We start from the raw sequence: 23508 nt of genomic DNA on the forward strand, positions 1-23508 counted from the left end.
GCAAATCAGCTATACATATATCCCCACATCTCCTCCCTCTGGCATCTCCTTCCCACCCTCCCTATCCCACCCCTCTAGGTGGACACAAAGCGCCGAGCTGATCTCCCTGTGCTATATGGCTGCTTCCCACTAGCTATCTGTTTTACATTTGGTAGTATTTATAAGTCCATGCCACTCTCTCACTTCGTCCCAGCTTACCCTTCCCCCTCCCCATGTCCTCAAGTCCATTCTCTACGTCTGAGTCTTTATTCGTGTCCTGACCCTAGGTTCATCAGAACCTTCTTTTTTTTTTTTAGGTTCCATATATATGTGTTAGCATAGGGTATTTGTTTTTCTCTTTCTGACTTACTTCACTCTGTATGACAGTCTCTAGGTCCATCCACATCTCTGCAAATGGCACAATTTTGTTCCTTTTTATGTGTATTAGCTATTTTAAAGTCCTTGTGTGCTAATTCTGTCAGGTCGGTCATTTCTGTTTCTGTTGACTGCTTTTTCTTCTGGTTATGGTTCATGTTTTTCTGCTTCTCTGTATATCTAGTAATTTTGATTGGATTCTGGGCAGTGTGAATGTTGTTCAGTGTCTGGATTTTGTTTTTTGCTTTTAATGTGTGTTGAACTTTGCCTTGGCAGGCAGTTAATTGACTTGGAAATCACTTTGATCCTTTCAGGATTTGTTTTTAGCTTTCTTCTACAGTAGCATTTATTCTAGGCTGGTTTAGCCCCATTATTAGGTTATGACCTTCCTGGGATCTCTCCTGAATGCCCTGAGTGTTCAGTAGGGACCCTTCCTCTGACTGGTTGAACTCAAATGTCTGAGTTTTGGTTCTGTGCAACTTACAGACCCCCAGTAGATCTTTGCTTGACCTCATGGAGTTTCATCCTATGAGTGTTTTTAGTATTCAGAAGAAGTGTCTGTGGACCCCTGTGCAGATTTCTGGAGCTCTTTCTCTTTTTCTTCTACAGTTGACTGCCCCTCAAATTCGTGTTGTTTCAGCCTCTTTCAAGTCTGATCTTTGTCTCCTTGTTTCTGTGTCAGGGTCTTATAAAAATGCCTTGAGGGGAAAATCCCAGTAATGGCATTGCTCACCTTGTTATTTTTCTTCTCTTAGAGATCATAGTCCTATGTTGCCTGTTGTCCAATTTCTGAAAATAGTTTCACGTATTTTGTCCAGTTTTCTAGTTACTTATGGCCAGTGGGCTTAGTTTGGTGGACTTGTCTGTGATTCTGCATTAAACAGAAAGATTCTTTTCAGGCTTCCAAATACCAGCCCTTCAGAATATAACTGTCATGCTTCTCCTGAAGCTTACTTTTTCCAGGATGAAATGCTCCCATTTTATGCAAAGGATATATGATGAAGTTTTGTTTATTTTACCAATCTGGTGGTTTTCTTTCAGACATGTTCTAGCCTTCTTTTGTGTACTCTGTGTCCTATAGCACTGATTTATAACCACAAAGAGATTTCTGTTTCTTTACTTAGTCACCAAATCTGGTGTGTTGATATGTGCAAATAAGACAACTATGTAACTAGATGTAAATAAATAACAACAAATATGTATCCAGGTGGTTATTACCAATTTAGGACTATCCTGTGTGAGTAGCCCTTCTGTTCTGAAAGATAACTTCTTTGGAAGAGATTCTATTCATGCTCTGACCTATATTCTTGAAATGTATTAAACTCTATATAAATACAGTGGTCACTACAAAATTTTATTTTTACATTTTTGCTTAGATTCCAGCATGCCATGGGGGGAGTACCTGCCTGGGCAGAAACCAATAAGCGGAAAACATCTTCAGATGGTGAGTGTTGACACCTCTGTTTAAGTTGATAAATAGATTCCTATTCCTGTTCTGTTATTGTTTGAGGTTTCTCACGAGGCTTGTTAAAACCTGGTGTGTTTTTTTTTTGTGTTTTTTTTTTATGTCTTTTTTTTTTTTATGTCTGGTTTTGAAGTCTATCATTTCTCTGAAGGAAGCTCTTCTACAATAGTGTAAGAGGTACTTAGTAGCATATTCTTTACTTGTAGAGACAATAATGGATGGATTTTATGATGTTTTTCCTCAACAGAACTGTTACATTATGGCATAGATTAAGTAAAAAATAAGTAGTAGTGTTATTTCTTGATTCAGAGCCCCTTCCAAAGACATGAGCAGCTGATCTAGCTATCCACTAGGAAATGGAATGTCTTTCTAAGGAGCACATGTCAGGTTAGGCCCAGATGATTATTCACTTTCTAAAAACCTATTTTTCAACTGCAGATTTTAAGTTTGACTTGTACCAAAACTGTTTTCTGCTGTTTAGATCTTTGAGTTTAGATATTATTTATATGGATGGTTTGGCCAAGATCTGATTTGAGTTCTTGGAGTTATAAATTTTAGCCTTGGAATTGACTTCTGAAATCCTTGAGGAACTCCAGAGTATATCCTCCCATTGTAATACAGGAGCTCCTTTCTTAGCATCTTTGGTATCTGATGAACCTCTGTTGGATTATCATCATCACCTCTCCCTCCCATCTCCCCACCCATGTCAGTCTTCATGGTATTCACGTATAGGGAGCCCTTACAAGGAGCCAGTTTTATATAATCTGTTAGAAAACTCAATCTGTTATTAAGTAGAAACTTACCTTCTGGTTTCCAACCAGATACTTTTAGAGGTTGAAGGACTCTTAGTGATGTAGCCCGACTTTATCTGCTGCAAGAAAATTCTCTATAACATCTGTTAGATGATAATTTAGCCTCTGCTTAAATATTTCAAATAATGTTGTGCCCTTTATTAGACTATTTCTTCCTCTTTTCTTCTTCTCTTTAAAAACTAATTGTAATTTTTTTACTATTGAAATTTAGCCTCCCTACACTGTAGTCCTACCTTTTGAAGAGATATAATCTTATCTCTCTTTCATATAAGAGTCTTCTGTTATTTGAGAAATGTCTTTCCAGGTTTTTAAAAATATGTTAATCATCTTGTCCTGTCACTTTTTTTTTTTTTTGGCTGCCCCACGCAACATGTGGGATCCTAGTTCCCAGGCCAGGGATCGAACCCATGCCCACTGCATTGGGAACGTGGAGTCTTAACCACTGGACCACCAGGGAAGTCCCATCCTGTCACTTTTTTTTACATGGCATAATTATAAACCTCGGTCATCAGTTTACCTTCCTGGATGAAATATAATTTTATTATCCATTTTAGAATATTGGATTCATAGAACTACAGCAGTTTAGATATAGATTAGGTTTATGCTGACATTGAAGCAGGAAATCTCCCAGATCCCAGTGGCTTAATCCAGTAGAATTGTTTTTTTTCCTGTGAGTACAATTGAGGTGGTGAGAAGGTGATGCTCTACTTAAGGGGCCCAAGTTTATAGACGTTCTGCCATCTTCAGGCTGGCTCTTCCAATGTTGCCTAGGATATTGACCACCAGTTGACTTATAGGAGAAGAGAGAGAACTCACCAAGGGAAGTTTTTATTGTCCTGTCCTGGAAGTGCTACGTGATACTTTCACCTACATTTTATTGGCCAGAACTCAGTCACGAGGCCACACTAACTGCATGCAATACGAGGAAATATAGTTTGTCTTTGTGCCCAGGAGAAAAAGGAAATGAATTAGGTCAACAGTTAGCCAGTCTGTTACTATCTGGGATATACAAGTCTAATACCTTAATTGTACATATGACAGTAGTAAAGTTCAAAAAGATAGAAGTGACTTGTCCAAGGTATACTTATTGGCGGAGCGGTGACTACAACCCAGCTTCACAGTTATCTCCAACATATTATTTGTTTTTATCTGTAAATACTAGATTATCTTTTTTTTTTTCCTGAATTACCTTTTTTTTTTTTTTCCCCCACTGGCCCACTGGCATGCAGGTTCCCTGACCAGGGATTGAACCTGTGCCCCCTACAGTGGAAGCACAGGGTCTTAACCACTGGACCACCAGGGAAGTCCCTAGATTGAGCATCTTTGAAAGAGAAGTACTCCCCCCTTTAAACACAGCTATAATGCTATTAGCATACACCTTCAGAAATCAGTAGTAATTCCTTAATATTATGGAGTTTTATTGTTGCTGTTTTGTCAATTTATTCACCCCCACCCCCCAGCCCCCTGCCGCAGTATTCCAGTGTTTTTTTTTTTTTTTTTTTTTTTTTTGCGGTACGCGGGCCTCTTACTGCTGTGGTCTCTCCAGACGCACAGGCTCAGCAGCCATGGCTCACGGGCCCAGCCGCTCCGCGGCATGTGGGATCCTCCCGGACCGGGGCACGAACCCATGTCCCCTGCATTAGCAGGCAGACTCTCAATCACTGCGCCACCAGGGAAGCCCTATTCCAGTGTTTTTAGCTTGCTTTGTATTCTGCTTGGTCTTCATAGGTGCTGTTGAATCTGGCTACATGTCTTTTCTAAGTTTTGGAAATTCTTGCCTGTTATCTCTTCACACATTGTTTTTGTTCCATTCTTTCTTTCCTTCTGGGATACCAATTACATGTATGTTAAAAAATTTTTTTTAAACATTCTTTGTTCTTTTCTGATGAGATTAGGTGCATTCAGGGTGGTATGGCTGTAGACTGTGTTCTTTTCTGTATCTTCTGTCTTTCTGCTTTCTGTATCTTCTGTTTTTCTGCTTTCTGTACTTTAGTCTGGATATTTTTTTCTGATCCTTTTTCCAGACCACTAATTCTCTCTTCAGGTAATTTTGATATCCTGTTAACACCATCCACTGGGGTGTTAGTTTTAATTACTGTTTTTCAGTGCTAGAATTTCCATTTGGTTCTTTTTTTTTAATAGTCTAGTTCTCTGGCTTAATTCTGAGTCTTGCCTTTCATTATCTCTAATATGTTAAACATAAATTTTTTATTTTATTTATTTTTTATTATTATTTTTCCTTCCAGTTTTGTTTTTTTTTTTTGTGGTACGCGGGCCTCTCACTGTTGTGGCCTCTCCCGTTGCGGAGCACAGGCTTCGAATGCACAGGCTCAGCGGCCATGGCTCACGGGCCCAGCCACTCCACGGCATGTGGGATCCTCCCAGACCGGGGCACGAACCCGTGACCCCTGCATCGGCAGGTGGACTCTCAACCACTGTGCCACCAGGGAAGCCCTCCTTCCAGTTTTACTGAGATATAATTGACATAGAGCACTGTATAAGTTTAAGGTGCATAGTATAATGATTTGACTTATATACATCATGAAATGATTACCTCAGTAAGTTCAGTGAACATCCATCATCTCATGATAAAAATAGATAAAAATTAAAGAAGTAGAAAAGAAGTATTTTTTCTTGTGGTGAGAAGTTTTAGGATTTACTGTCAACACCTTTCATATATAACATACAGCAGAGTTGTATTTATCACGTTGTACATTATATCCCTAGTACTTATTTCTTATAACTGGAAGTTGGTACCTTTTGACTGTCTTCATCCAATTCCCCTCACGTTACCCTCCATCTCTGGTAACCACAGACCTGATCTCTTTTTCTATGAGTTTTAAATGTAATATTTAAAAGTTTTATGTCTGATAACTTCATTCTAGATCTCCTGTGAGGATTGTTTGTTTTTCTTTAGGTTTTCAGTTAAGTTATCTTACCTTGTCATTATTTACCTGGTTATATGTCATTGAGTGGTGGGCATTGTATATGAGAAATAGTATTGATTAACTAGAGGTCTAGGACAATGGTATCTTTCTCCAGAGAATTTGTATGTTTGTTTTTGGGTAGGTGGTTGGGCAGTGGGCACTAGCAATCCTAGAACATCTTATTCTAGTGAGAGAGTGTGAGGATTCAATGCCGGGTTTCTGTTCTTGGGAGATTTTCTCGTAATTCTTTGATTTCACCTTTAATTTTATGTATAGCCTTTTGTGGCAACAATCCAGAGCCTGGTGGTTTACCAGACTCCTTAGGAACCTTAGAGGGCTTTTGGTACTAGTTTTTGCTCTCTTAACCCTACAAGTGTTTTAAACACTCTGCTTAGCTTCTCAGCTTTCTTTACTAGAATCGTCAGTCATCTCCAGGGGAAAAGCAGCCCTATTACCTCTCTTGGAAGTTTTGATACACAGTTTGCTGGCATTGTTCTTTCAGTCAGCTAAAAGTTCTAGTTCTTTTTCCTGTGAGTTGTTAAGCTAGATCTGCTGTTCATCCTGTTGCTCATCTTGCCACTGTTACGAGTTTCTCTTTTTAAATTAAATGCTGACTCCGTTTCATCTTCATTTCATGTTGTTTTAGTCACTGTAGTGAATGCGTGTCTTTTGTTCCAGAGTCAGGCGTTGATTTTAACCGTATACATGGAGGTCTTGTCATCGTTTTCCTCTCCTTCAAATTTGTTTGGCTGTTTTACTTTTACCAGTTGCAGCTTAAGTGAAACGATTGAGGTTGGGAGACTGGGAGGGGAGTTGAAGTTTGAAATATAGATGTTTGGGATAGGTAATGGCCATCTCATTGATTCTGAAGATCAGCCTATGGGTTTGTTTGACTTAGATGAAAGTGAAGAGGATGAAGATGATTTGTTGCAAAGGACTGGGAATTTCATCTCCACATCAACCTCTCTTCCTAAAGGAATCTTAAAGGTGAGAATCAGTAAAATTGGGTCAATCCAACTAATTACCTCTGAAATCCAGTATACTTCCCAGTTACAAATGTATGGATTCCTGTTATCTGTGGGATTAAATGTGCTTGCTGTCATTTTGCCTTGGTAAATATTTGTGTTAGGTTTTTTACCTTTTGCAAAAACAAGATTAAATTATGTTCCCAGGAATTTTTTAGGAATGTTATTTGATTCCTCCTTTTGCATTTCTTGTTCCTTCTGTTGGCACCAGCCTTGTTCATGCTGCTCTCATCTCTCGCCCAGTGCATAGCAACAGCTTTGTGGCTAGACTCTCCACTTCCACTTTCCTTCTTCCTAAACCGTTCTTCCTATAGTAGCCTGAGGGCTCTCTTAAAAATAAAATATCATGTCCTGTCACTTTTCATTGCTCTTTGAAAACTTCTGAATTCCTTACCATAGTCTACACTGCCCTTCACAGGATCTGGCCTTTGCCGATGTCTTCAACTTCATCTGATGCCTTTTCCTCTTATTCCTTACTCATGCCACACAGGCCTTCTTTCTGTTTCTTGCACATGCCAAGTTCTTTCTTGCCCCTGAACCTTTGCTCTTGCTCATCCCTCCATGTGTTCTTTAAGCACTGCCAGTGACCAACTCATTCTTAACTTTTTTTTTTTTTTTTTTTTGCGGTACGCGGGCCTCTCACTGTTGTGGCCTCTCCCGTTGCGAAGCACAGGCTCCGGACGCGCAGGCTCAGCAGTCATGGCTCACGGGCCCAGCCGCTCCGCGGCATGTGGGATCTTCCCAGACCGGGGCACAAACCCGTGTCCCCTGCATCGGCAGGCGGACTCTCAACCACTGCGCCACCAGGGAAGCCCTCATTCTCACTTTTCTGCTCACATGACGCCCTAGGAATGTCTTTCCTTGCCATCTTACCTAAAGTGGCACCTTTCTGCTCACATGATGCCCTAGAAATGTCTTTCCTTGCCATCTTACCTAAAGTGGCACCTTTCTGCTCACATGATGCCCTAGAAATGTCTTTCCTTGCCATCCTATCTGAAGTGGCTTACTCTAGTTACTGTCTAACTCATCACTGTGTCTCACTTGTTCATTGTGGTAACCAAGTGCCTACCCAGCACTTGCTTCAGTTAAATATATGCCAAATGAACAGTTCTCTCTTTGACATAATTTTCCCCATTATAAAAGGGTAGCATGCGAATTTAGATGGTGAGAGGGGACCTTATTATGGTAAATTATTAGACAGAGTGATTCTGTCTCTCCCCACCCTGTGCAGATAATTCATTTAGCTCCTCATAGGGTGAATTCACCTCCATTGAAAATGTAGTCACCACAAAAATTTATCTTCAGGGGTTACAAAGAAAACATCATACGATACTGTGTTTTTTATGTAATTGCATTTTCAATATAGTGGAAGCCCCCGAAAAGTGGATTCTTGTATGGTAAAGCACTGTACTAGAATACTAGTTGGTAGCAGAGCTGTGGTCTTCTGGTTACTCTTCCAATGCACTTTCTTCTGCATTGTAAACTACTTTATAATGTCTTCATGCTTTAAAGAAAATAATGTTAACCCATTCGAACTGATAAAATTCCAGCTTTATTTTTCTGTAGATGAAGCACTGCCAGCATGCTAATGCTGAACGTCCTACTACTGCTCGGATCTCGTCTGTGCAGTTCCATCCTCGTGCACAGGTTGTGATGGTCGCTGGACTAGATAATGCTGTATCGCTATTTCAGGTATGCATTTTTTTTTTTTTTCTGCGGTACGCGGGCCTCTCACTGTTGTGGCCTCTCCCGTTGCGGAGCACAGGCTCCGGACGCGCAGGCTCAGCGGCCATGGCTCACGGGCCTAGCCGCTTCACGGCATGTGGGATCTTCCCGGACCAGGGCACGAACCCGTGTCCCCTGCATAGGCAGGCGGACTCTCAACCACTGCGCTACCAGGGAAACCCTCATTCTTACTTTTCTGCTCACATGAGGCCCTAGAAATGTCTTTCCTCGCCATCTTACCTAAAGTGGCACCTTTCTACTCGCTTGATGCCCTAGAAATGTCTTTCCAGGGAAAGACACTGTGCCACCAGGGAAGCCCCAGGTATGCATTTTTAAATGAAGACTTGTAGGGACTTCCCTGGTGGCACAGCGGTTAAGAATCCGCCTGCCAATGCAGGGGACACGGGTTTGATCCCTGGTGCCGGAAGATCCTACATGCCGCAGAGCAGCTAAGCCTGTGCACCACAGCTACTGAGCCTGTGCTCTAGTGCCCGTGAGCCACAACTACTGAGTCCACGTGCCACGACTACTGAAACCCATGTGCCTAGAGCCCTTGCTCCACAACAAGAGAAGCCACCGCAATGAGAAGCCCGTGCACTGCAATGAAGAGTAGCCCCCACTCACTGCAACTAGAGAAAGTCCGTGCACAGCAACGAAGACCCACCGCAGCCAAAAATAAATAAATAAATTAAAAAAAAAGACTTGTAGTGAAAAGTGTTTACAGTCAGCTTACATGGTCTGTGGAAATAATCAAAAGGAATATTTTGTACTTCCTTATAGGTTGATGGAAAAACAAATCCTAAAATTCAGAGCATCTATTTGGAAAAGTTTCCGATCTTTAAAGCTTGTTTCAGTGCTAATGGAGAAGAGGTTTTAGCCACGAGTACTCACAGCAAGGTTCTTTATGTCTATGATATGCTGGCTGGAAAGCTAATTCCTGTGCATCAAGTAAGAGGTAAGGTTTTTAACGAACATATAGCTGACACGCACCTCCCTCCCCCGCAGCCCATAGTTGAGTTTGTTTAACAGTATTTACAACCACTTTTTTTCCTCCCCATAGAATTATTAAGAATAAGGATTTCTTTGGTTTTAGTATTTGGAAAATGTCATGTTGTTGAGATAACATGTTTGAATGAAAAAAGTGAACTGACTTTTTACTGAGTACCTATGGGAAGAAAATCATAATTTGCAAATATATATTCCCCTAGACCAGAAAAGCAGTTGCAAACACTTGGCTGTAAAATTAGCAGTTGCTGCAGCAGAAAGAACATGAGCCTGGGAGCTAGAGGACCTGGGTTCTACTTCCTTGGACAAATTATTTCACTCCTCTGACCTGAAATTTGGGTGCCCTCCAGTTCTTCTGCTGTTTGTTATAATACAATTTTGGTTTATGTTTAAAGGAAATAAAGCACTGCTTTTGGAATTTGTAATGTATTTTGAAGAATGAACTACTTAAATAATACATCTTTTTTTATCAGATGAAACTTTATCTTTCCTCTGCTTTATCTCTTCTTCTGCATTCTCCTACTCCCATTACCTCAAAAATATGATGACACCTTCATGAATCCTTTGGGAACCAAAGTCCTTGTAATGAAGTTGGTTGGGGTAACATTATAAATCTTGGGAGGTGTTGCTGTCATATGCTACAGCTTGCTGGCTGTCTCCCTGTTAAGTTGCACATATGTGGGGCTGTAAAGGTTACAGGTTGCTCTGTACAGCCTTTTTCCTGCTAGTGGTTAAAAGTGAGTAAGGCCAACTTTAGAAACATTTATGAAGTTTATTTTCAGTGTTTCCGGTCTGGTCTTTCCTGTGTTCCTGACACTTTCAGTGATCCTTTCCAAGGGGTTTTCTTCTTTTTTTTCTTTTCTTTCTCTCCCGTTGCAGAGCACAGGCTCCGCACGCGCAGGCTTAGCGGCCATGGCTCACGGGCCCAGCCGCTCCATGGCATGTGGGATCTTTCCGGACCGGGGCATGAACCCATGCCCCCTGCATTGGCAGGCGGACTCTCAATCACTGCGCCACCAGGGAAACTCTCCAAGGGCGGTTTTAATTTATCTATTTATGCTTTAAATCAGTGCTTCTCAAACATTAATGTGCATACGAATCACCTGGGGATCTTGTTAAAATGCAGACTCTGATTCTGTTGTTCTGAGGCGGGCCTGATTCTGCATTTCTAACAAGTTCTCAGATGCTGCTGATGCTACTGGTCCATGGACTTCCCTTTGAGTTGGAAAACCTTTAACTGTCTCCCCGTATTGAAATAGAAAACAACATGTAGTAGTTATTATTCTTAAATGTCATTCCACTAATCAAAAGGAATGTGCTGTGGTCCTTCCTTGCCTTGCATCCTCTTGGGAAAAGCAAACCAGGGGTGGCTGAGATCCAGTAGTTAGTGATGGGTACTGTGGATCTGCTGGTGTGCAGGGGTGTGTATCTGATCACCGGATTCTTCTAAGACATGGCATTTATCTTTGCCTTTTAATATTTTTCCTTCTCTTTCCTCAATAAGCATAACTTGGTAATAATGATAATTATAATAGTAATGGTAAATCACATTTATTTCTTCTTGTGGTGGTGTTATTGAATATAATTCTCAGTCTCTCGTGATTATAAAACAGTATTCATAACTCGAAATTAACTAAGGACAGTAGAACAAGGGGGAAAATTGCTGACAAGTAGGATATGCAAGCCTTACATGTATGTGAGCTCTTGGTTCTTGCAAATGCAAGTCTGAAAAATGAAGAATTCAGAATTGATGCATTCTGAAGAATTCCGCTTTGATGGTTCCTTCCACTAACCTGTCAGGGCTTTTAAAGTGGGGTCTGTGGACTCTCAAAATTCAGGGGTCTGTGAAGCTGGATAGGAAAAACATTCCACCTTTATTTTCACTAATTTCTAAATCAAATTTAGCATTTCCTTTGGTTACGAAAGTTTTAAACAACCATTATTTTGAGAAGGGTGTCATACACTTCACCAGACTGGCACACAGAAAGGTTAAGAACCACAGATTACTATTTCAAAGTTCAGAAGCAGTTTCTGTTGCATCATTTAGAAGGACAGTTCTTTTATCTATATCTATCCATCTGTGCCGGGTCTTAGTTGTGGCACATGGGATCTTTGTTGCCGCATGCGAGATCTTCACTGCAGCATGCGGGAATCTTTTAGTCGTGGCATGTGGACTCTTATTTGTGGCACGTGGAATCTAGTTCCCTGACCAGGGATCGAACCCGGGCTGCCTGCATTGGGAGCACCGAGTCTTAACCACTGGACCACCAGGGAAGTCCCTAGAAGGATAGTTCTTTTTTTTTTTTAAGATTTATTTATTATTTATTTATTTTATTTTATTTTTGGCTGCATTGGGTCTTAGTTGCGGCACACGGGATCTTCGTTGAGGCATGTTGGATCTTCTTTTGCGGTGTGCAGGCTTCTCTCTAGTCGTGGCGTGTGGGGTTTCTCTCTCTAGTTGTGGTGCATGGGACATGGGCTCCAGAGCACGTGGGCTCTGTAGTTTGCAGCATGCAGGCTCTCTAGTTGAGGTGCCCGAGCTCAGTAGTTGGGGTGCGTGGGCTTAGTTGCCCCAAGGCATGTGGAATCTTAGTTCCGTGATCAGGGATCTAACCCCTGTCCCCTGCAGTGCAAGGTGGATTCTTTACCACTGGACCACCAGGGAAGTCCTAGAAGGGCAGTTCTTAAGGGAGCTGTCTTGTTCTAGGAAAACACAAAGAATTTGACCATTTGGGAATTCAGTTAGTTTGTCAGGCAGCCATTTTGATTTATAGGCATATGGTCATTGCTGAGCCTAGTTTTCTCTTTCTGTAAGCTCAAGGGTTCTAAAATATTAAAAGAATTTTTTAGAAGATTGTAACTAAGCACCAGTTCACTTTCCATCCTATGGAATTTGGCTCTATTCTAATTAAATTAGCCATTCTTTTCTTATCTATCAGTTGCTCAGCAGTTGACCTAAAAATCTCATTCCTGGGACTTCCTGGCTGTCCAGTGGTTAAGACTCCGTGCTTCCAGTGCAGGGGGCGCGGCTTCAATCCCTGGTCTGGGAACTAAGATCCCACATGCTGTGTGGGGTGGCCAAAAAAATCTCATTCCCTGATCCATAGAAACATTTATACCTGACATCTTTAAAGCTCTGTATCTTCTTTCTCAAGGCCATGTTATAAATTTTGTCGGGCTTCAATTTTTTTTTTTTGTTAGTTTCTGCTTTATAACAAAGTGAATCAGTTATACATATACATATGTTCCCATATCTCTTCCCTCTTGAGTCTGCCTCCCTCCCACCCTCCCACCCTCCCTATCCCACCCCTCTAGGTGGTCACAAAGCACCGAGCTGATCTCCCTGTGCTATGTGGCTGCTTCCCACTAGCTATTTTACGTTTGGTAGTGTATATATGTCCGTGCCACTCTCTCGCTTTGTCACAGCTTACCCTTCCCCCTCCCCATATCCTCAAGTCCATTCTCTAGTAGGTCTGTGTCTTTATTCCTGTCTTACCCCTAGTTTATTCATGCCTTTTTTTTTTTCTTAAATTCCATATATATGTGTTAGCATACAGTATTTGTCTTTCTCTTTCTGACTTACTTCACTCTGTATGACAGACTCTAGGTCCATCCACCTCATTACAAATAGCTCAGTTTCGTTTCTTTTTATGGCTGAGTAATATTCCATTGTATATATGTGCCACATCTTCTTTATCCATTCATCCAATGATGGACACTTAGGTTGTTTCCATCTCCGGGCTATTGTAAATAGAGCTGCAATGAACATTTTGGTACATGACTCTTTTTGAATTATGGTTTTCTCAGAGTATATGCCCAGTAGTGGGATTGCTGGGTCATATGGTAGTTCTATTTGTAGTTTTTTAAGGAATCTCCATACTGTTCTCCATAGTGGCTGTACCAATTCACATTCCCACCAACAGTGCAAGAGTGTCCCCTTTTCTCCACACCCTCTCCAGCATTTATTGTTCCTAGATTTTTTGATGATGGCCATTCTGACTGGTGTGAGATGATATCTCATTGTAGTTTTGATTTGCATTTCTCTAATGATTAATGATGTTGAGCATTCTTTCATGTGTTTATTGGCAGTCTGTATATCTTCTTTGGAGAAATGTCTATTTGGGTCTTCTGCCCATTTTTGGATTGAGTTGTTTTTTTGTTATTGAGCTGCTTATAAATTTTGGAGATTAATCCTTTGTCAGTTGCTTCATTTGCAAATATTTTCTCCCATTCTGAGGGTTGTCTTTTGGTCTTGTTTATGGTTTCCTTTGCTGTGCAAAAGCTTTGAAGTTTTATTAGGTCCCATTTGTTTATTTTTGTTTTTATTTCCATTTCTCTAGGAGGTGGGTCAAAAAGGATCTTGCTCTGATTTATGTCATAGAGTGTTCTGCCTATGTTTTCCTCCAAGAGTTTGATAGTTTCTGGCCTTACATTTAGGTCTTTAATCCATTTTGAGCTTATTTTTGTGTATGGTGTTAGGGAGTGATCCAATCTCATACTTTTACATGTACCTGCCCAGTTTTCCCAGCACCACTTATTGAAGAGGCTGTCCTTTCTCAACTGTACATTCCTGCCTCCTTTATCAAAGATAAAGTGACCATATGTGCGTGGGTTTATCTCTGGGCTTTCTATTTTGTTCCATTGATCTATCTTTCTGTTTTTGTGCCAGTACCGTACTGTCTTTATTACTGTAGCTTTGTAGTATAGTCTGAAGTCAGGGAGCCTGATTCCTCCTGCTCCATTTTTCAAGATTGCTTTGGCTATTTGGGGTCTTTTGTGTATCCATACAAATTGTGAAATTTTTTGTTCTAGTTCTGTGGAAAATGCCAGTGGTAGTTTGCTAGGGATTGCATTGAATCTATAGATTGCTTTGGGTAGTAGAGTCATTTTCACAATGTTGATTCTCCCAATCCAAGAACATGGTGTATCTCTCCATCTATTTGTATCATCTTTAATTTCTTTCATCAGTGTCTTATAATTTTCTGCATACAGGTCTTTTGTCTCCTTAGGTATATTCCTAGATGTTTTATTCTTTTTGTTGCAATGGTAAATGGGAGTGTTTTCTTAATATCACTTTCAGATTTTTCATCATTATTGTATAGGAATGCCAGAGATTTTTGTGCATTAATTTTGTGTCCTGCTACTTTACCAAATTCATTGATCAGCTCTGGTAGTTTTCTGGTAGCATTTTTAGGATTCTCTGTATAGTATCATGTCATCTGCAAACAGTGACAACTTTACTTCTTCTTCATCAACTCTTGAATACACTACTGACACCTGGTTTTGTTTTGTTTTTTCTTTCTGATCCACAAAGTTAAGAATTAGACTCCCATTCATCATGGGATGTATAGTAGGTGGCTAGCAACTAGTTTCTGCATGTTACTGTGTTTTAGCTGTCTCTGTGGCAGTGTATTTTCCTTCTGGTGATGAACGTTTTGACAGAGAAGTATAATTTATCCTTTTAGTTACTTACAGGTATTACTGTTTACGTTTGGAAAATTAATCGATAAGTTTACTGGTTGGAGAGCTGGCTCTCAGGCCTGTAATTAGAATGGTGAATGTTAACCAAGACAAAGAACAGAAGTTTGCTAAGCATTTTGTAGTGACCTTGTATTTCGGTCATACTCAGTGATGCATGGGGTCAGACTTATTCAGAGTCTGAGCCCATGTTTTATTTAAGGCACTTAAAAAGTAAGAAACTCAGTTGTCAGTGAAAGCTTTACTGTAAACCATTAATCCTTATTGATTCATCTCCTTTCTTAGGTTTGAAGGAGAAGATAGTGAGGAGCTTCGAAGTCTCCCCAGATGGGTCCTTTTTGCTTATAAATGGTGTCGCTGGATATTTTCACTTGCTGTCAATGAAGGTGAACCATTATTAGCTGTTGCTTGTTTTTCTAGGATAAGACATTAGTGTAGGGATGGTCTTGAACCATAACTCATGGTGTCCTTAAATCTGCATCTCAAGTAGAGGAACATATTGAGACTTGGGGAGAAGTTGTGGGCAGTTTGGGAAGAATTTTTTTTTGAGGGTAGGGATAAACAAAGTTGAGTAGGTGCTACAAAAGAGAGAACTAGATTGCTTTTATTCTGCACGTTGTGATTCTTCTCTGCAGCGCCTAACAATTTGATAAATAATATTTATTGTTCTTCCAGACTAAAGAGCTACTTGGTAGTATGAAAATTAATGGAAGGATTGCAGCATCCACATTCTCTTCAGATAGTAAGAAAGTGTATGCATCTTCAGGTAAGTTAAGTTAATGATAAGATGATCCGAAGCTTCTTTGAAGCTTTGGGTGTGTTTAAATACCAACTTTAACCAAAACTGGGTTTGATTTGAGACTCTTTTGTGTTAGTAAGAAAATCATTTTTATTTTTACAATTCATTTTTCATTGCCATTTGCCTTCTCATTTACTAACTAGTAATGGTGAAGGATTAACCACTTAACATGCACTGTTTGGGGAAAAGATGGGAAGAAAATGCATTTTATTTAATTAATTAGTTAAGTTTTGACTATGTTGGGTTTTCGTTGTCACGCGGGCTTTCTCTAGTTGCGGCAAGCGGGGGCTGCTCTTCGTTGCGGTGCGTGGGCTTCTCACTGCAGTGGCTTCTCTTGTTGCAGAGCACGGGCTCTAGGTGTGTGGGCTTCAGTAGTTGTGGCATGCGAACTCAGTAGTTGTGGCTCGCGGGCTCTAGAGCACAGGCTCAGTAGTTTCTGGTGCATGGGCTTAGTTGCTCCGTGGCATGTAGGATCCTCCCGGACCGGGGATCAGACCCATGTCTCCTGCGTTGGCAGGCGGATTCTTAACCACTGCGCCATCAGGGAAGTCCCCAGAAAATGCATTTTAAAAGATGATTTATTCTGAGACTTTCTTACTTTCTTTTTGAAAGTTACTTAGAATCATCACTTCTTTTAGCCTCTTTTGACTTGGATAATGTTTGGAATTTTATTCATTATTGACTGAAAACAATTCTGATCTCATCCTGGCATTTCTTTAGTACTACCAACCAACCCTTTATCATTCCTGACAGTCTCTAATCTTGTGCTTTTCTGCTGGCCTTTCTGAATGTCCTGTGACTCTTACCCCTTTCCCTAAAGGATCTTGGGGACCATCACAAGCTCAGCGTAGCTCATGCTGTTTGGTAGTGGGAGGCATTAGAGTGGTTCTGCCAGTGAGTATTATTCTTCAATCTATTCAAAAACTTTTTTTAAAAAAAGGATTAAGTTTAGCATTAACTTTAATTTTTGTTTTAGTTTTGGCCCAGGATCAAACTTTCACAAGGTTGAGTTACTTACATTTGTATGTTTTTAATCCAATAATATAAGAATGTCAGCAGCATATATAGTCTCTATTAATTGATATGCTAGGTTTTATGAGGGGTGAGGAATAAACATTGGTTCAGAGAAATAATGTTCCTAATGAAATGGCCCTTGGATCCTGGGAGAGTCAGAGTTGGGGAGAAGAGTTGAAGGGTCAGCACAGATACTGAGATTTGGTTATATGAATTGGATATAGATGTTGAATATTTACAAATTAGGTTAGTACCATGGAGGTCTAATTTACCATAAGAAGAAAGGTCCTAAAATCAGAGAAGGAGTAATCAAAAGTTGAGCCTTGGTAAGTTAGGGGTTACCTATACTTTGATTGGTGTTCTCCCCCCTCCCCTTCCTCCTTTCCTTCTTCTGTAAGGAGTGATTTGTGTGATTGGCACCATATTGTTCATATTTATTGTTTTATACATATAAGGAATATTTTGATAGAAGGAGTGTTGAAGAAAGAATTTACCTTTTACCTTTTTAGCTGAACCAGTTTTTTCTTTTTGTTTTCTCTTGGATTAATTATTGCTTCTTAAGTCAACATCACCTTATGACCATCTAATACACTTGCTTTCTAGATGGTCTTCCTGCCCTTGATCCCTTCCGTTCCCATTTTAGTCTGTTGCTAGCTAGGCTGATCTTTAAACCCCTTCCTTTATTGTACCATTACGCTACAGACAGACGTAAGTTTTTAAAATTTGAGCCTATTAAATTTTTTCTAAATACATATTTTACTTCTACCTAACCTAAACCCTTATGCCAGCCTGGGAAATTTTGTTTCTTAATGAAACAGTTGAAACAGTGAGATTCATTGAATTCTCATTGGAAGGATAATAGTATAGAAGGGTGAACGTTAGAGCAATATCCACATAAAAGAAAGATGAAATACATGAGTGAGGAGCCACCTTTGAGATGGGTATAGGGTCATTATACACATCTGTAATGGGTGTGAGGAAGGGGGTGATCATCAATATTGAGTGTATAGGAGAGAGAAAAAAGGAGGACTGATTTTGGCAGTTAGATGGCCATTTCTATCATGAAAATATTTGTGTTCTCATCAGATTTAATATCTTTTATCTTTCACACATTCTCCCTTCTCTAAACTATTTGTGCTTATTACAGTAAATTATCCATATCTCCTTAATTAAATTATAAATTCCTTTTGGTCTGGAGCAGTTCATTCTTCATTTCCTCCTCTGTCGTCAACTTCATCCTCAGTTTGGTATCTAAATCACCTAGCCTCACATGTTAGTTACTCTGATACCTCTTGATAGATGTGGGAAAACCTTTGCTGGTGGGTTTTTTGTTTTTTCAAATTTTGTGCCAATAATTTATCTGAGTGAAATGTAGAAACTTTTTCTGAAAGTTCAACTCAAGCCAAGAGTTTGTGATTTTCACTCTAAACCTAAAGATATTATTTATTAATGACTAATGAGGATGTAGTTTTCTATATATGAAAATGTATACAAGAAACATTTTTAGACCAGTTTTCTAGACCTAGGACAATTATAGTATATAGTAGGTCTTTATTTGTAGTATCTTGTACTATTAAAGAGGGACTGAGAATAGTCAGTTCACTTGCCTTTCAAGTTTAAAACAAAATTAACCAAACCCATTTTTTGGCTGTTTCATTCAGGGGATGGAGACGTTTATGTTTGGGATGTGAACTCTAGGAAGTGCCTTAACAGATTTGTTGATGAAGGCAGTTTATATGGATTAAGCATTGCCACATCTAGGAATGGACAGTATGTGGCTTGTGGGTAAGTAAACTGAGGTTCTGGTAACCTTTACTCACCTTTTGCTAATGAGAAAATATTAAAGAATTGAGGGGCTTCCCTGGTGGCGCAGTGGTTAAGAATCTGCCAGCCAATGCAGGGGTTATGGATTCAAGCCCTGGTCCGGGAAGATCCACATGCCATGGAGCAACTAAGCCCGTGCGCCACAACTACTGAGCCTGCACTCTAGAGTCCACGACCCACAACTACTGAAGCGCCTAGAGCCCCTGCTCCTCAACAAGAGAAGTCACCGCAAGGAGAAGCCCGCGCACCACAACGAAGAGTAGCCCCCGCTTGCTGCAACCAGAGAAAGCCCGTGTGCAGCAACGAAGACCCAACGTAGCCAAAAATAAAATAAATAAATTTATAAAAAGAAAGAAAAAGAAAAAAGAATTGAGTATACTGAATGGTGCCTAGTAGTTCTGTTTATAAACTAGTAATATGAAATTAATAAATCCAGGTCTTACATTTTATTGTCTTAATAATACTTGTTAATATTTGTGTTTAATAATACTAATGGCAGTGTTTCAGCTCTTTAGCAATGAAAATACTGGACTACCTTATGTTATGGTATGTTTTCTTATGTTTGAAATATTTGTTTAAGTCTTAAAGATACTTAAAGCATTTTTGCCTTTAGCTAGCTAGGTGGTATAAACCAAAAACATGTTTTTTGGGAACACTGTTGTTAGTATTTTCGAGACTTTGAAAATATTATCTAGAACATATTATTGTGTCACTGCTGAAAAAAATGGTTATTACACTGGGGAAAAGATGGCTTTATTGTCCTACTTGATTTTAAAGATGCAGGGTGGGAGGAGGGGGTATTGGATACTTACCTGTAATTCTAAACGATTTTACCTACCAAATCACTAATCAGCACCTGTAATTTTAGAACTTCCAGAAGTCAATCTTTATGACTTTCTTAGACTAAACACAATTGATCCATAAAGAGATTTCAAATTCTGCCTTGGTGGGAGGTCCAGTGGGTCTTGCTGTTATAGCATACTCACCACTTTTTCTTCATTTCACTCCTTCAGAGGTTAAAATTGGGGAAACTGCTTATAAATATCCCTACCACCATTTGGAAATTGGTCAGCAGCTACCTTGGGGCCTGGGAAGAAAGGAAAGTGGAAGCAGGCTGTGGAGCTTGGAGGCCAGGCTAACGTCACGTGGGTCTGCATAGGCAGTAGGGCAGCCTGAGCCCAGCGTTGCTAGAGCTGTGCACTATGGCAGCAGTGCATGATGAGCAGGTCTTCTGAGACTAAAGCTCCTTTACAATGAAGACTGGTATTTAAATTAATTATAGATAATTTTAAGCAGGCCTGCTTTTGCCTTTATGTGGGAAAGAATAACTGCACAAACATAACCTTCACTCAAATCTGTGAAGTTAATCTTTTTCTAGTCCTTGCCTCTCTTTTTTGTATCACTTTTTGTGAATCGCCTTCGAAGGGCCCAAAGAGGAAAGAATCTAGTATTAGTTGTTTAAACTCATTTGATTTTAATTGCCTTTCAGTGTAATTGAATTCTGATGTGCTTGGTCAAAGACCATTATTAGGTTTTTATTGTTAAACCTGGAAAGAAAGGCCTTACCTTGTTAGAGGAATTTCCCATGCTATTAGACAGGCGGGGAAGAGTTGGTGGTGGAATCAGGGCAGAGGTAGGAGAAACTGAACTCACTTGACTGGTTGGCTGGCTGCTCCTTCCCTTCCTCCCACCTCCCTCTCTTACCCCTCTCCATGTACTGGTGTGAAATTTCTCTATCCTGGACTTGGCTGCTGGGAATTAACTCCTCCCTTGATCTCAGAATTTGTCTGATAGTGTCTGTTAACTCTCCTCAGTGTCCTGGCATAAAGTGGATGCTTTTGATTTACAGCTTTGCTCTGATAGGGAAATAGGGACGCTAAGAATGTTGTAAATAGAGAGGTCTGTTAGTTTACAGTATCTTTTTTTTATGGCTTTGGTTAATATAAGGATTGCTGCATATTTTTAGAAAGTTTTCACATTAATTTGTACATCAGTGTTAGAACATACTTGGGAAATCATTAGGGACTAACCCTTCCTTACAGGTCGGCGGCGGGGGGGGGGGGGGGGGGGGCGCTGATGCCCTGAAGCGTTCTGTAAGACACAACTGAAATCATTGATAAGGAGGGGTCTTGAAGCCTGCAGTCTTACTTTTCCAGGTGCAGTGCCCTTCTCGCTCTACTGGGTAGAATCTTAGTTAAATTGTACCTTCTGTATATGCATCTTCTGTATGTGCAGTAGTGTGTTTTGTGACTTCGTATCTAGTCTAGAAGTCAGTCAGTAAAAAAGAAAAAGAAATATTTGAATGCTGGCTATGTATTACAAAGCACTGTATATTGAAGAATGGGAAGTTGAGACCTGGCATATTCTCTCCTTTGCACGTGACAGCTCTTTGAATACATAGACTTCAGAAGATAGCTCACTAACTTCAGGTGGCCCCATAAGGTGACTTGGAGAATCCCCTGTATCTTGTTGCTGTTGCTTTATTTTCTCTGCTTTACAGTGAAGAAGTCAGGAGCATCTTGTGCTGCAGTCATGGAACATCACTGGCTTGGGCTCCTGCCTTGGCTGGGGGTGTGCAAACGATAAACCACTTCGGGCTCTTTCTATTTTGAGAACTGTTGGTCAAAGCCATAAAAATACCTCTTTTTATATTTTCTCATCAAAGTTCTATCAGGTGGTTAGATACTTGTTGACTTTAGTCTTCATTACCTTCTTAAAAGTACACAAATTAAGATTGTCTTTTTACTAGTTTCCATCTAAATAGTCTTAAACTGTGCTCTGAATAATAATTACAATAAAAAGATTTATAATATTAATAGCAAAATTTTTCAGCACTTAGTATCTGCCAAGCACTGTTTTTCATATATAGCTGTATATGTGTATTTTGTGTGTGTGTGTATATATATATAAGCTACATATGTATGTGTGTATACAAATATGTATATAGATATTTTTTCATATATAATCTAACTTAATTCTCATCTCCTACTCCATGATATTGGTACTATGATCCCTGCTTTACAGGTGGGGAAGCTGAGGCACTGTGAGTTAAGTAACTTGGTTAGGGTCAGACAGTAAGTGGAAGACCCAAGATTACAAATAGTCTGGCTCCAGAGCCGGAGCTTTTAACCTTTAAAATTTTTGTTTGTTTTCTTTTTAAAAATTTTATTGAAGTACAGTTGATCTACAATGGTGTGTTAATTTCTGCTGTACAGTAAAGTGACTCAGTTATACATATATATTCTTTTTCATATTCTTTTCCATTATGGTTTATCCCAGGATATTTACTATAGCTCCCTTTGCTATGCAGTAGGACCTTGTTGTTTATCCATCCTATATCTAATAGTTTGCCTCTGCTAATCCCACACTCCCACCCCTCCCCACCACCCCCAACCACAGGTCTGTTCTCTATGTCTGTGAGTCTGTTTCTGTTTTGTAGGTATGTTCATTTGTGTCGTATTTTATTTTATTTTATTTTATTTTTTTTTTTTTGTGTGTCGTATTTTAGATTCCACGTATATAAGTGATATAATACTGTATTTGTCTTTCTCTTTCTGACTTACTTAATATGATAATCTCTGGGTCCATCCATGTTGCTGCAAATGGCATTATTTTATTCTTTTTTATGGCTGAGTATATTCATTGAATATAAATATATACTGTATCCATTCATCTGTCGACGGACATTTAGGTTGCTTCTGTGTCTTGGTTATTGTACATAGAGCTGCTCATAGCATAGGGGTGCATGTATCTTTTTGAATTATAGTTTTGTCTGGACTGTTTTATTTTATTGAAGTATAGTTGATGTGCAATATTATGTAAGTTACAGATGTACAGCATAGTGATTCACAGTTTTAAAGTTTATACTCCATTTATAGTTATTAGAATATCAGCTATATTTCCTGTGTTGTACAATATATTCTTGTAGCTTATTTTATACATAATAGTTTGTACCTCTTAGACCCCTATCCCTATATTGCCCCTACTCGCTTCCCTCACCCCACTGGTAACCACTAGTTTGTTCTCTATATCTGTGTCTGTTTCTTTTTTGTTACATTTACGAGTTTGTTATATTTTTTAGATTCCACATGTAAGTGTCATACAGTATTTGTCTTTCTCTGACTTATTTCATTTAGCTTAATGTCCTCCAAGTCCATCCATGTTGTTGCAAATGGCAACATTTCATTGTTTTTTATGGTTGAGTTCTACTGCCTTTTTAAAGGTACATCTCTGTGTGTTGATGTGTTTAAATATAAAATGGTACAATCACTAGGAGTTTTGCAAATTAAGGAGTCTTACAAGAAGTAAAGAACATTTAGTCCAGTTTGTCTTTAGAATGAATCCTTTTGTGCCATGTATATAATCCCTTTGGAAAATCAGCTTCAAACATTCTGTGCTTCAGCTTTTATATAGCTTCATCTTTTAAAATGTCTAAATATACCTTAGATTGCTATTTTTCCTACTTAAATCTGTGTTTTAAACCCTTAGCTTAAAACTTTGCTTCAGGATTTTTGTGATTTCAGTAATCTACCTGGATTGGGAGAATGTGGAAACTAGTCTTTTGTAACTTAAAGCTAACAAAAAGTTTCTCTTTCTAAGATATTTTCAGTATTAGTTTATTCTGATGATGATTGTCCCTTTTCTGTTATCTTTCCATTTGTTTGTATATCTGTTTTTAATTTCTTGCTGGTGTCTTAGTCTAATTCTGCACATCCATCACAGTAACTTCTAGCCACATGTGCTATTTAATTTTAAATTAATTAAAATTTAAAAAATCTAGTTCCTTGATGACACTGGCCACATTTGATGTATTCAGTAGCCACGTGTGTCTCGTGGCTATCATGTTGAGCAGCACGGCTGTAGAGTATTTCCATAGTCACAGAAAGGTATACTGAGTAGTGCCTGTCTTATCCAGTCATTTTATTGATAAGGAAACTGAGGTCTATGAGTTAGGTAATTTAAATGTTGTTACTCATCAGACTAGTTATTGGCAGAGCTGGATCTGGAACTCATGTTGTCTAGTTTCCAGTTCTGTGTTCTTTCCACACTGCCACCCCCCAAGTATTTTTGATTTTATTTT

At 39.4% G+C, this 23508-nt stretch overlaps 1 protein-coding gene across 1 annotated transcript in view; it reads left to right on the plus strand.

Annotated features, from left to right (window-relative positions):
- The window catches only part of UTP18 (UTP18 small subunit processome component), a 38861-nt gene that overhangs the window by 4867 nt on the left and 10486 nt on the right, over positions 1 to 23508 (plus strand). The window contains exons 4-10 of the mRNA XM_065897767.1: positions 1731 to 1798; positions 6457 to 6545; positions 8150 to 8275; positions 9089 to 9263; positions 15077 to 15177; positions 15467 to 15557; positions 18266 to 18389. Of these exons, the coding sequence (XP_065753839.1) occupies positions 1731 to 1798; positions 6457 to 6545; positions 8150 to 8275; positions 9089 to 9263; positions 15077 to 15177; positions 15467 to 15557; positions 18266 to 18389 (774 nt within the window). The remainder of the gene's footprint in view (positions 1 to 1730; positions 1799 to 6456; positions 6546 to 8149; positions 8276 to 9088; positions 9264 to 15076; positions 15178 to 15466; positions 15558 to 18265; positions 18390 to 23508) is intronic.

Source organism: Phocoena phocoena, chromosome 19 (assembly GCF_963924675.1).
Source record: "Phocoena phocoena chromosome 19, mPhoPho1.1, whole genome shotgun sequence".
Taxonomy (NCBI): domain Eukaryota; kingdom Metazoa; phylum Chordata; class Mammalia; order Artiodactyla; family Phocoenidae; genus Phocoena; species Phocoena phocoena.